This window comes from Mastigoproctus giganteus, chromosome 3 (genome assembly GCF_048544385.1).
Source record: "Mastigoproctus giganteus isolate SK-2022 chromosome 3, ASM4854438v1, whole genome shotgun sequence".
NCBI lineage: Eukaryota > Metazoa > Arthropoda > Arachnida > Uropygi > Thelyphonidae > Mastigoproctus > Mastigoproctus giganteus.
The window spans coordinates 55416974-55432018 of record NC_143577.1 but is presented as its reverse complement, the minus strand read 5'-3'; the positions used below and the strand labels follow the sequence as shown (position 1 = coordinate 55432018).

Here is a 15045-nt window from a genome sequence, read left to right as displayed (position 1 = left end):
ATACATAAAAAAATACGAAAACATAAAAAATATAATAGTATCTATGTAAAGCACATGACATGCAGGCACCTCTGTAGCCAGGTGGGCAGGAGCAGCAGTGCGTAGCACACGCTTCTTGATTAGACCGGGGTTCGAGCCCATGATCCATTAAATACGGAGGATGCGGAAAGGTCAGGGGAATGACCACCGCATATCCCCGGAGCAATATGGCCTTAGTTGCTAATGCTCCTAAAAACCAAATAACAACATAACAACATGGCATGCACAAATTGGAACTAACACGACATGCACAAGTGATATACACAAGTGTAAAAAGTTTACGAAGTTTATTTAATGTTTTTTATATGATTGAAGATTTCAGTGAAGGGGAAACACATTTCATCATAATAATTTAAAAACAAACCGAATTCCAGCTATCGGTATTATCACAAATGCAATGAGATCAGTTTACTACCTGTTTATACATTGTACAACGAATTGTACAAACAAAAAAGCCAAATAAACCAAAAACTGCAAATTTTTATTATTTTATAGTGGTGACCTCCAGAAATGTGCTTTAAAAAAATATCACAGAGGCGTTCAAATTTGAAGCACTTGCATCCTGTTGACTCGACTATGGTCAATTTCTCATTTACTGTTGCTTGTGGTAGTTGCGTCTGATATTTTTGATAATTTTTATGTTAAGTGAATTCTTAGTTTTTTATTTTTATTAAACATGTGTTCAAAGCCAAGTGCTGAGGATAAAACATCACGAAAAAAAAAGACAACGCAAAACTCATGGTTTAGATGTTAAATTAGAAGTTATATGTTGTAAAAGAAGTGGAGAACAAGTAATCAATATCGCGCATTTCCGTGAGATCCCAGAAAAAACAATTCACATCATCCCAAATAATGAAGGAGATATCGAAAGCAGAGCAAAGAATATGATTCAGCATTCTGAGGTTAAATTAATGAGAAAAACGAGTAATGCATTAGAGATTGTGGAAAGACTACTAGCTACTTGGATAGAAGACCTTTATCGACAACAGAATCCTGTAAGCTTGGTACTCATACAAGAAAAGGCCTTAAGCTTATATGAGGATAAACAGAAAGAGAATGGAGAGAATGCAGCCGAAAATTCAAAAAAATTTGTAGCTTCTAAAGGTTGGTTTCATCGATTTCAAAAATGTCAAAATTCAAGGAGAATCTGCTAGCGCAGATTCAAAAGCTACGGAATCTTATCATTTAGAATTTAAAAGACTCATTGAGGAGGGACAATATAGTCCTAAACAAATTTTTTATGTTGATGAAACCAGATTAAATTGGAAATTAACTTCATCAAGGATGTACATATCAATCAAAGAAAAGGCAGCACCTGGTTTCAAGGCTACAAGAGATCGCATAACTTTACTTGGTGGCAGAAATGCAAATGACGACAAAAAACTAAACCGTTTACTTGTCTACAGGAGTGAAAATCTGAAAGCTTTAAAAAACATACCAAAAAGTTAGCTACCAGCGATATGGAAATCCCAATGAAAAGTGTAGATTATGAAAGAAATATTCCATGATTGGTTTATTCATTTCTTTGTGCCTGAAGTAAAAAAATATTGCGAGGATTCAAATATAGAGTTCAAGGTCCTTCTTATTGTAGCTGACAATAAGAAGCTGAGAATACCATTAAAGCTGACAATGACTGGTGCCCTAATGTTAAAATTATATTTTTACCACCATGAACGACATCTACATCAGTAATGCAACCCATGGACCAAGAAGTTACTGCTGTTTTGAAGGCTTATTATCTTCGACTTACATTTAAAAAATTAATTTCTGAAACCGATACAAGTAATGAAAATAATGTGGATGATTTTTGGAAAAGTTTTAACATTCTGCACAGTATAAAAATGATTGGAGAAGCTTGGAAAGAAATTTTGTGTAGATTAATGAATATCTCATGGAAAAAGTTATACCCTGACACTGTTTGTGAATATGAAGAATGCAGTGTGACCGAGTTACAAAATGAAATTGCAAGTCTTGCAAAAGAAGCGGGATTCCACAAAGTTGATGATGGAGATATTGTACAATTTCACAAAGCCACTTACAGTTGAGGAGCTAGCAGAATTAGAACTAACTACCCACAGAAGAAAAGGAAGCCAAAAATGATGATTCAATTGAATCACCAAAGAATGAAGATTTGAAAATTAATGAATTAAAGGAAGCCACTGAGAAAATTGACAAGCATTTGAATATTTTTGTGGTCATAGTTTTATGACCCTCTTCATGATCATGCAGCAAAAGTTAAGTGCAAAATTAAAGACATAACTAAATGCTATGACATTATTTTATTTGAAAAAATACGGCAAAAAAAACTCTGAATTCATTCTTTATTAATAAAACTGAAATATAGTACTGTATAACTTCAATAAACTTTAATTAACTTTACAATGTTCAACACATTATAATAAAAAAATGTCTAATAAAATAATTGTTTCATTTTTCAGTTCAAATAAAAAATGTCTAATAAAATAATTGTCTCCTTTTTCAGTTCCTTCAATCCATTTTTTACTGTATACAAGTGCATAATACACATTACGAAAATTGGTCCCCGTTTTAAGTGGAATTTTCTGGAACCAATTATCCTTGGATAACGAGGATCCCCTGTATTTAGTTCTATGGAATAAGTATATTCTGAAGTAATTGAATATTTGCCTTTTTTATATATTTTTGTACGTTTAGAACAGTAGTTTTCAACCGGGGTGCCGCAATAACATTCCAGTTTTAATGAAAATAATGTGCCACGTAATTTGGGTTTAAGTTACTTAAACTTATTATTATTTTTTAATTTATATGTTTATTTCATTATAAAATGGTGTACAGTATCTTTTTAATTTTGTGGCCATCTATAATTGATGTTTACTTAGTACTTTTATATAAAGAATAAAATTATATACTGTATATATATATATAATTTGTATTATGAAATGTAATTTTTATAATTATATTATTGTAATAAATATCATATAACATATATATATTTTTAATATATATGTTATACGATATATATTAAATGATATATATTAAATTTTTAATATATATGTTATGTATATATATATATAAATACTGATATATATATATACAGAGAGAGAATCGGTTGAAAACCACTGGTTTAGAATATCCTTAATCCCCTACGCAAATAAGATCACAAAGATTTATCTCAAGACAGAAGGCACTGTTATCCATTAATAACTTAGACTCAGGTCCTAAAAGTGTTCCTGGCATATGATTGACACCAGTCGAAATTAACTTTGGTTAATGTCTATTGGTGTCAATAGAATAATGTAAATATAATTAAAGAGGCCTATGCGCTTCGGATTCATTACATTAAAATTGAAATTATAGTTGCTCAGAGCGAAACGGATACAAAAATATAGATTGTAACAGGTTTAATAATAGGAAAAAATACATATATATTAGATTAGATACATAACGCTTTCAATTATCCAGTTAACCTTCTTCAGTTATCTTCTCCAGTTAACTGAAGAAGGTTAACTGGATAACCGAAAGCTTTATGTATCTAATCTAATATATATGTATTTTTTCCTATTATTAAACCTGTTACAATCTATATTTTTGTATCCGTTTTGCTCTGAGCAACTATAATTTCAATTTTAATAGAATAATGTAAAGTTCATATAAATCCAGTAATAAATAACCAGCATCTTAGTATGTGAAATTGAGTGTGTAATAATTAACAATGTAGTTCAGATACATTGTTAATTATTTATTAACTATTGATTAATTAGTTGAAGATGGTTAAATAAGCTCAAAATTAATTGATGTAAGAACATAGTATAATTCTCAACTCTTTTCTGTTCTTGCTGTGCTTGCAATTGCTGAAGAAATGGTACAGGGAGTACTACCCCAAAAAATGTTTGAGAATTATATTAAAGACAGATTTTATTCTATGCAAATTGAGGTGCTTAAATTTCACTTTTCTTCATTTCAGTTTACCTGCACACCATGCTACTAAAAGAACAGTTTAGAGCTAAATGTCATCTACCAATATGAGAGGCAGTCAATATTTTTATACACCTAGAAATATTTGAGTTGGGGATTTTAAACTTGGCTGGTGGTTTCATCCTTCTTTTTGTTCTAGAGTTATACATTTTTTCAATTTGTGGATAATCTCTGTTGGGCTTCTTGAATGGAACTCCTCACTTTGAACAGAAAACTAACCTTCCACTTCATTAATTACCTCATCAAGTCTGAAATCAATGGCCCTGTAATTGTTTCTTCATTTTATGGAAGAGAAAGTCTGAAGGTGATAGTTCAGGAAAATAAGGTAGATGCTGCAGATTTTCAAAACCACACTTGATTGCAAGTCCATTGTGAGAGAGAACAGTTTTGTGTGCTGGAGAATTGTCTGCTAGGAGGTGGAGAGCTTTGAATAGCTTCCTGTGTCTCTTAAACTTGATACCCTCTCTTAACATTCCTAGTAGTGTCTCTATACTACTTCCCAGTGGTGCTGTTGCCTTTTGGGAGAATCGTTTGGGAGGACTGGGGATCTAAAGGTATCATCTGAAAGGATGATACCTTTAAATCCCCAGAAGATTTACAACATGCCCTTGCTGGCAGTCAATTGAACCATGGCTTTATTGGGGGTTAGTGAAGATAAATGCTTCCATTGTTTGCTAATCTGTTTTTTTTTTCCCCTGGATCATATGTACCCAGCATTCATCCATCATCACAATTTGGTAATCATCATTATTCTCTCTACAAAACTCCAGCAATTTTGCAGAACACACTTTCTAGTGAAGCTTTAGAGAAGGTGTCAGAATTCTCAGAACCCATTCGGCTGCCACCTTAGACATGTGCAGGAACTCATTCATTATGGTGCAAACAGACCAGTGGCTAATATTGACTTTATTTTCTATAAAATTTATAGACAGGTGCCTGGCTTCAATGACTAGCTAGTCCTCTTTAGCCATAATGGTAGTGTGTGTAGCTGAGATGGATCCTCTTTCTCTTGGGTCAACATGCACATGTTTCACTCACACCTGAACTGTATTTTCTAATTTTTCACAGTCTCATATGATGGGCAGCCTTCCCCATATACAGCTTTAATTTCCTTGTGGATTTCTTTTGCTTCTTTTCCCATCATAAGTGAAGAAATTTTATAATGGGTTTCTTTATGGCTCTAGTTCAGTAACTGATGGATCTATAAAAAGAAGTAAATGTACATTAACTTATGAGATTAAGTAGTATGTTCAGTGATCACTGAATTGTGACCACCCCATCCATAATGGACTATGCCACATAGCTCACCATATAAAAAGCTGAAGAGCTTCGTATGCTAGAGTAGTGGTAATTTGCATCGGTCGTTCTAGTCAGAGTGATGAAGTAGTGGTTATGGGAAAAATTATGGGATGTAGTAAAGATATCACAGAGTGTCAGAGGGTCATGATTATGGGAGCTCATATGTTAGGTACTCCCATATTGGAAATGGCAAATCATGTCAGTTGTGCATGACCCACTATGGTTTAGATGTAAAAAGAATGATGCTGAATGGGTTGAACCACCTCCTGCTGACAGAACTGTAAAGAATTATGCAAGGTGGACATTTGTGGTGAGTAAAGAGTGCAGCACATTGTATGGGCTGAATGGCAGATCACTGTGTGACAGTTGACATCAATACAGTATGGAGAATGCAAGAGCAATATCCTAAATGATGATGCACTGCACACTCAAATGTATGTGGTTTCATAGCAAATGACCCAAGAGATACCCTCTCCTTACCACCAATCATCATCGACAGCGAATGCTGTGATGTCAATAACACGCTGGTTGGACATAGTGTATAGTATTAATTGTAATGTGGCTCTGGGGGTTTTTCCCAACTCCATGTCAGGCAATGTGATGAATACAAAACTCTGTAGAGGCCAGATTTATGTAGGTTAGTGAGTGTTTGTGTAGTATTAGTGTGGGGTTGGGTTGTTCATTTGGCCTCTTAGTTTAGGGGCCGACCGGGCTAGCCAGGTGGGTAAAGTGCCTGCCTGGCAACCCAAAAGTCGTGGGTTTGAATCCTGCCTCGGGCTTGGATCACAGTAAAATGCAAAAACTTTGTGAGGTGCATTATGGCCATGGAAGCCGATGCGTCAACAACTAACAACAACAAAAAAAATAAATAAATAATTAGTTTAGGGGCCTGTGTTTTCACACAAAAACTTCTAGTTTACCGTCCAGCACCACGAGGAGGTGGGCAGTAGGGAGTGTAAAGCACTGGGGGGGGGGACCCTGTGGTAGCCAAGAAGAGCCCAGCAAAAAAAAATTATCAAATTGTCAGGGAGAGCCGAATAAATAAAAATTTGACATATCACTTTGCTGTTTCCATGTCAGGAACAGCAAAGTGATATGTCAAATTTTTATACCAGTAGCATACAAGGATAGCTATCCTTTAACCTTTGCTCCTCTATGCAGGGCCTAACTTTTAATTTCATTGCTTTATGCAGGGTATCCCTTGGCCTATGGAAAAAATTTTTAAATCATACCTGAATCTGACTTTCAACTAGGGTAATTTTCATCTAAAAAGTAAGTTGCACTTTTCTGCAGCTGATATGACTTCATTGTCATGCTGACAAAATTTGATCAGTGGCCCAAGAGGATAAAAGTAAAATCAAAAGAAAATAATAATAAATAAAATAACCAAAATTTAGAAACCATCAAAAAATGTTTTTTTTTTCTTATTATTTATTTTTTTTTTTGTTGATTGTTCCTCAAAAATAAGTGATCAGAATTACTTTTTTTCCCCTGAATAATGTTTTTAAAGCATCACTGAAAAGTAAAAAAACAAAAAAAAATAGAATTTGTGTAATAAAGTTCTCCCCTTACTTTTCTGAATACACTTGTTGCATTTAAAATAAATTCATTTTTATTCATATAAATTTTTTTTTTTACTGAAAAATTTCAACAAACTGTTCAATTCACCAAAACTGAAATCCTGAACTACAAACCTGATGGACAGATTAGTGGTAACCAAGCTTGCCATAGTGTTCAGTGCCATCACATATTCAGATTTCATAAAAAAAATTTACACATTTCACACCATTCAAATTGAACAATGCTAACATCTATACACCTAAACACCTAAACCTCTTTTTATGTGAATTTTTTTTACACGAATTCGGAGTTACGCGAATTGGGATATCAGAAATAATTTTTTTACGCAATTTTTTTCACTTTTACGCGACCAGCCTAAAGTCTAAGTTAGGAAAAAATTCGTAATTCAAGAAAATTCTGAGAATTTTGTAGAATTGCATTCTCGTTTCAATTAAGAAAATTCAAAATTCCCCAAATTACATAACTGACTGCGCATAAACAAAAAAAAAAAAAAAAAAAACAGCAGTTGTTTGCAATTTGAATTTGGTGTCTCGTATCAACTTAGAAAATTCTTACGAATTTCATTTATTGGGAATTCCCCGAATTACATAACTGACCGTGTATAAAAAAGCAGTTCTTAGCAGTTTGAATTTGATGTTTGAGTAGACAACACAGTTACCGCATTTTTTGCATTTGCATTTTTTAAGTGAAATCAAAATAAAAATTGCGTTATAAAATTAATAATTTTGCCAAGAAATAATAAATGGTAAGCTACATTGTATGTAATTTTCAAACTGTCATTTCATTAACCGAAGATTTTAATCCAGCCCTCATATGATGTTGCCGATAACCAAAAAAATAAGGAAAGCCGTTTCCTTGGATATAAAAATTCAAATTTTAGATTGTCTTCAAACTGGGGAAGGTGCGACGGCTGTGGGTAAGCATTTTGGAGTCCGTGAATCAACTATCAGATCTATAAAGAAAAATGAAGAGGCTATTAGAAAAGTGGTATGTTCTGGTACAAAATGGAGTGCGAAATTATCATCGTACACAAGAGATGTTGTTCTAGAAAAGGCCGAAAAAGCTTTAGTGATGTGGATAGAAGATAATGTACAAAAAAGAATGCCAGTTGACGGAAATTCCATCTAGCAATCAGCATTGAGATTTTATGAACAGATTAAAAAACTGCAGCCAGATACTTCATCTCAATCGAGGAAAAAATATGAATTTCATGCAAGCAATGGTTGGCTGACTAAGTTTATTAAAAGACATGCTCTTCGTGATATAAAAATTAAAGGTGAAACGGCTTCTGCTGATGAAACAGCTGCTAAAGCATTTCTACAAAAACTTGCTAAAATAATTGAAGATGGAGGTTACACTCGTGAACAAGTTTGGAATATGGATGAAACTGGCCTTTTCTGGAAAAAAAATGCCAAACAGAACTTAAGTATCAAAAATGCAAAAAAACTGTTGGTGGGTTCAAAGCAGCAAAGGATCGCATAACACTCCTATTTTGTTCGAACGCTTTAGGAGATTGGATGTTAAAACCACTGCTCATAAATCGATCATTAAGACCACGGCCAATGAAAGGCGTAGATTTTCAAAAATTGCCAGTTCATTGGATGGCCAACAAAACGCTTGGGCGACCATTGATATTTTCACTGAGTGGTTCCACAAACATTTTGTGCCAGAAGTTAGACGCTATTTGAATGACAAGTGTCTCGAATTTAAAGTGCTTTTGATTCTTGATAATGCACCCGGGCATCCTGCCATAGAACACCCAAATGTGCAATTTTGTTTTCTGCCGCCGAATACCACATCATTGCTACAATCTCTAGATCAGGATATAATTGCGACTTTTAAAACATATTATGCCAGACAAACATTTCAGTTCGTTCTGAACACGCTAAATGATGATGAAACACTGTCAGTTATGGATGTGTAGAAAAAATTTTCAATTATGGATTGTATTGATCAGGTTTGATTTTTGTTATCTGAATTGAGACCAGAAACTATGAATGCATGCTGGTGGAATGCTTTGGCCCGCATGTGTTAAAGAGAATGCTCCTGTTCCCATCGATCATACTGCAGAATTCCCCAATATAATAAGTTTGGCATGTGAAATTGGTGGAGAAGGATTCGATGATCTTACGTCGGCAGATATCGAAGAATTGTTAATTGATAAACCTCTTAGCGAAGACGAAATAGTGGAGATTGTTTCTGAGACTCCTGAAAGCGAAGAAGTTAATGATAATGATCAAGATAATCCTACTTTTACTGCTGATATAATTAAAGAAGGTCTTAAACTGGCCAGTAATTTAGGCAATTATTTTGCCCGACATGATCCAAATGAAGAACGTGCTGGGAAGTTTTCACGTGAGCTTAAGTTGTTAATGTCTTCATACAGAGAATTATATCGCTACTTATCTAAAGCATCAACACAGCGATTAATAACTGAGTTCATGCCTAAAACTGCTGAAACAACCAGTGGTACTTTTGTTCAAGACATGGCAAGAAGAATTCCACAAGTTGAGGCGGAAGTCGATGACGATAATACCATATCTAGTAGTTCTAGTGATATTACAGTCTCACGAAAATGAAAGCTTTTGTGTTTATTGTCAGAAACTGATAGCGAATAACATAATTTTTTTATAGAATCCTTAGCAAACAACTGAAATGAATGTTTTTTTAAAAGTCATTAAAATTCATTATATGTATGTATGTGTTCTCCGTGAAATGTAAATAAAAATCTTATGATCCTAATGAATTTAATGTTTGTTTTTTTCAGGTTTGGAACCAATCTTCACTTTTGCTATGGAGTCAGTAGTTCTTTTTACGCATAATTTTTAGGAACGTATCTATCGCTTAAAAAGAGGTTTATATATATTTTTAATATGTCATTTACTTTAGTATACTACAGTTGCACTTAATATTTTCCTTCCAAACAGTTTCCATGGCACACACGCACGCACACAATTTAATTCTGTGCAGCCAAGATAAATTTGGCTGTGTGGAATTAAACTGGGACTTTCAGCTGCATTCAGATGCTGGGCATTTTCTGTCTAACATTGTCTACTGTGTTGGCCAGTCACTGGCTTGCATAGTATAATTAGCAAGAGCAGTTCAAGATTAATTATGAAATTTACAGAAGCAGTAGCACAAAAAAAGTGATTACCTCTTGTTTTTTTTTTGTATGGATTTCAAGTATTAAACAGCTAATGATATTCCAAGACAGGAAAGACACTCTCTCTCTAAAGAGAGGGTATCTTCCATTACTACCATTGCTGTCTTTCATGCTGCCATTACTTGTCACACAAGTAATGGCAGCATGAAACTTAGCAGACTTGTTATCATGTGCACGAAATTTATTGAATTTTGTTATAGCAAAATTGTTATGCTTTTCATTTTTCAAATTAACATGTTACCTGTCTACTCACAAAAGTCTACCACTATGAAACTAAAAGATTATTAATATTTTAAAAGAAAAGTATGAAAATTACACGTGATTAAAATACCCACATTGTTTTGTACTTGAATGGACACTTCACACTCCTTTAAATTAAAATAGGCATGCATATTTTGGTCCCTTGAACTTCAAATTAATGAGGTTTTATTTTACTAAATATGAACCTTGTAAAAAATTATATATTTTTTCTCAAATAATTTGTATCACTTCAACAAAAACTAATTTCTGTAAAGTAGTTTTGTATATGAATTTTAGTATTAACATTTTGTGTCCATGTAGTCTTAGGCTTTATGGTGATATTCAAATTGGCACAATATAGTCGATGAGGTTTTTCTCTACTTTAACAAAAATATTTCTATTAAACATGGAATAAAAATTGCATAAAGTATTATCATAAGAGAACAGATATGTCTTGATGAATTTACCCTGTAATCCAGCAGGTAACCACAACAGTGAAGGAAACACCCCGTACAGATACTGAAAACAAAGAACTTACAGAACTTTCATTAAGAGGATTACAGTTGTTGTCTGATTGGAGTACTCATGTCACAGAATTAGTGAGTATAAAATCATTAGTTATGTAATTCAATTTTACTTTTTTAAATAATGTTGTTTGTAATTTGTTACTTTAATCTAAGATAAAGGTTTTTTTTTTAAAATAAAGTATTATCTTAGATTAAAGTATGTTTAAATCAGAACACTTAATTGGAAGACGTATGCCAATTTGAGAAACCAAAATCAATATTTGAAAGTTTTCTTTGAGTACAGTATATTGATATTTTTATGTTCCTCAATAGTTTTCAGAAACCAACCAATACAATAATAGCTTTCATTTTCTTTTCATGTTTAAAAACATGCAGCATTGATATTAATGATTTCTTAGATAAACAATGACTAGCATTTACATTAACCAATTGATTTACAAGTGGTCTTAATAAGCAATAAAATCACCTTGAAAATAATGCAGAGTTTCCCATGGGTGTATATAAGTGACAGTTGCAAAGAAAGAGTGAGTGATTGAACACTCAACTTGCAATAGGCAGTGTGATGAAAGCATGAATTGCAAGCACTCAAAGCAGCAGCTTAACTATTGGTAAAAACTTAACTATTGGTAAAATCAGCAGACACAATCTGCAAGGTTCTCTTATATCTGAGGTTTATTGGATTATTGGCCTTAATACAAGTTAATTTACTTTTGTAATTATTTATTATATATATAAGTAAAATAAAATGGAAATTTTCTATTTCTATATAAAATAAAAAGTGCAATAGAGCCTCTCTAAATGAGTGATATGCATTTATGATAATTTTCAGCAATTTTGTCAAATCATACTCTTTTCTCTCCCCCCCCCCCCATTAGCACTCTAACCATTATCATCTTTCCTTTGTCCCTAGTCATTTTGACAAATGACACTATTATTTTCATTTTATAAAATTTTCAAGCCTTTGTAAAATTGCTATTCTTTAGCAACCTTAACATAAACAGTGAACAACATGGTAAAGATTTTATCTTTTGCCTGCTCCTTTCACATTACTGTGGAGGAGAAAAACTCTGGAGGATGATCCTTACCAGCAGATGCTCACACTGTTATTGTAGAAGAAAATGTCTTGGTAACAAAATTAGTAGGATTGGTTTATGACAGTTGGTGATATATAGCCTTATGTCTCTTTGGATATCAGTCATGAGTCTTGGCTAGGCTGACCATATGTCCTGTTTTCAATGCGACTGTGCCATTTTTTTGCTATGTCCCGGCCACCCTGTCGATTTAGTAAAAATATCTTTTTTGCCCTGTTATTTTAATAAAACTTAAAAAAAAAAAAAATGGTGCAGCATAACCTGTAATCATGATTATATTGTAGGATGGTTGCCATCATAGGTAGTAGGGTCTTTTGTGTAACCACAGGTAGAGGCGTGTCGATCGAATGCCAAGAATTCCATCTGCCTGTGGTTACCGCCATGACTGAAAGAGACCAACAATTTTTATCATGGGCCTTTAACATCAGTTCAACAATGTGTTGCTTGTCAGTAGTTGATCAGTAGTCTGTAGTTGGCATTTGTTCTTTGTTCTGTGTGCTTGTTGGTTGTGCGTACACGTACTTGAAAGTTTTTATTTTATAATTTTAAAAGTTTTAAGCCTCAAAATGTTAAAAAAAGAGAAATTGCACATTTAATGAAGATCTTCAAAAAAGAATTCAAATTTATTAAACTGGACAATTAGTATAGTGATAAAACAAAAGTGGTTTGTCAACATTGTAATGTTAATTTTTCTTTTGCTCATGGAGGTAGGAGTGATATTAACCAACAGCTACATAGCCAGAAACATAACAATGCTGAAAAAACTTTGAATTTGATTCAGAGCATCAGCTCATTCATCTTAAGACGTGATGATGGAGAAAGTGATAAAATTGCAGCATGCAAAGCTCTTGTTGCCTATTATACCATGCATCACAATCAGATTTTTTGTACAAATGATGCTTGTCAAAATTGATAAAAAAAGATTTATTAACCAAAATTTTCTTCCACACATACAAAATCAGAAGCAGTAATTACTAAGGTTTTATCACTATATATACTGGATGAAATAATAATGGATTTGAATGAAACTGAAAACATTACAATAAGTTTAGATGTGTAAAACAAAAAAGACATGAAACTGTTTCCGATTGTTGTGTGGTATTTTTTGCCAAACTGTGGTGTTCAAATTAAAATTATAGATTTCACTTCTTTACCTGGTGAAACATCCGAACTACAAAGTATTATGTTGAAGAAAATAATAGATAAATTCTCTTTACAAAATAAAATCGTTGCTCTGTGTGCCGATAATACCAACAACACAAATTGTGGAGGTTGTAAAAGAGTTGGTAAAAATAATGCATGGAGAAAAATTGAAAATTGGTTGGAGCAAGAGATTATTGGTATTGGTATCTATTGACTGTCTACCAATTGATATTGATTGTTTTGCAGTTAAAATATACAAATACTTTTTTATATATGCACAGTCAGGGTCAAAGAACTTAAACTTTTGTGAATTTGCAGGAGACAATTATGCAGAATTATTAGAATGTGGAAATACAAGATTTTTGTCCTTAGGCCCATCAGTTTACAGAATTTTAAGCATGTTTGATGGACTTCGTTCATATTTTTTTTCTCAAGAGAAATGTCCTGTTATGTTTAAAAAATTATTTGAAGATTCCCATTTGAAATTATAGTTGTCATTCGCAAGAGATCAAGTTTCAACATTCCAGACACATATTAGTTTTATCGAAAAAGGTAATATTTCAGCTACAGAAGTAGTATTAATATTGAAAATCTAACAAACGTATTAGAAGTCAGAAAAAATGAACTTTTTATAGCAACAGATCTTAAAAATAAACTAAAAATGTTAATAGACGGAGGTTAAATTAGTGAAGTGAAGTTTTTTGAAGTAGTTAAGAACTTTTATGAAACCAGCTTAGAATATGTAAACAAGTGAAAATGCAGCTTGGGAAATACTGAAAAATTTAAATGGGTATTTTTGAGAAAGGGACCTGAATGGAAAGAAATACAGGACAGTTTCAATGAGGAGTTTATTACACAAACAGGAGCAGATGAAACTTAAATATTTGATCAGTGGGCACTTATAAAAGCAATAGTTGTCAGGCAGTTGGACACATGGAATAAAGAAAACATTTCTGTATCTGATAGATGGGTTCAAATATTTTATGAAATGAGTGAAAAATGTCTAGCTATCCAGGATTTTAGTAATGTTGTGGAATTTGTTCTTTTCCTCCCTGAAAGTACAGCTTCTGTGGAGAGAATATTTTCCATAAAGAATAGCATGTGGTTGAAGGAGAAATCAAGATTGTGTTGAAACCTTGAAAGCCATGTTAATTATAAAGCAAAATTGTAAATATGGAGTGTGATAAGTTTTATGACAAGATCTTAAAAGACCAAAATTTCTTATGTAAAATACGTTCATCCGAAAAATATTCTTGGTATGAATTTGATGATGTCCAGTCTCCCTCCATGTCAGCCTAAAAACATTTTGTTGAATATTTTTTCTTCTACTTCTGAACAACATTTCTTCTCCCCACCTCGTTTTGGTCACAAGGAATTGTGGTTGGCCTAGTCTTGGCGGATATTGGCCATCATTTGGCTAGCTAGATATTGGTTATCGGTATGTCTGTACCATCATCCATGACAGATCACAGTACAGAAGGGTCTGCATAAAATTAATTCTCAAGTGTTCCTGAATAAACATGAACAGTGTCTGTGACCATCATGTGGCTTTTCACTGTATGGCAACCATCCAGAAACTGCACTGGGAAGCAATTGGGTATCCTCCTCTCTCACTTTTTTCTGTCATTTGAAGACTAAAACATGATCTAGCGGGATGTTGATTCCATACAGGTGAAGTGAAGGATGGCTTAAGTGGTACTAAAAGAGCAAACAAAAGACTTTTATGAGTAAGATATAAAAATTTTGGTAGGATGTGTGTGTGTGTGTGTGTGTGTGTGTGTGTGTGTGTGTGTGTGTGTGTGTGTGTGTGTGTGTGTGTGTGTGTGTGTTTAATAAACAAAATAAAGTTTCTTGGTTTCATTTAACTTAACTTTCCTTTTAATTTTCAGTGTAGAAATTTTATTTAATTGACACTACAACTACTTTTCTTATGGCAGTAAGTGAGTTTTAAATTTATAAATTCCCAAAAATACAACCACATAATACACACTGCCATGTAAAACATACT

The 15045-nt window shown here is 33.1% G+C and overlaps 1 protein-coding gene across 2 annotated transcripts in view; it reads left to right on the top strand.

The window, feature by feature from the left end:
- Window positions 1-15045, top strand: part of Cyfip (Cytoplasmic FMR1-interacting protein Sra-1) — a 425647-nt gene that overhangs the window by 154883 nt on the left and 255719 nt on the right. Inside the window, exon 9 of one of the 2 annotated variants that reach the window (XM_090369296.1) lies at window positions 10759-10875. In XM_090369296.1, coding sequence (XP_090225422.1) covers window positions 10759-10875 — 117 coding nt within the window. Of the gene's footprint in view, window positions 1-10755; window positions 10876-15045 lie in introns of both variants that reach the window. The other variant, XM_090369295.1, reaches the window with a different exon arrangement.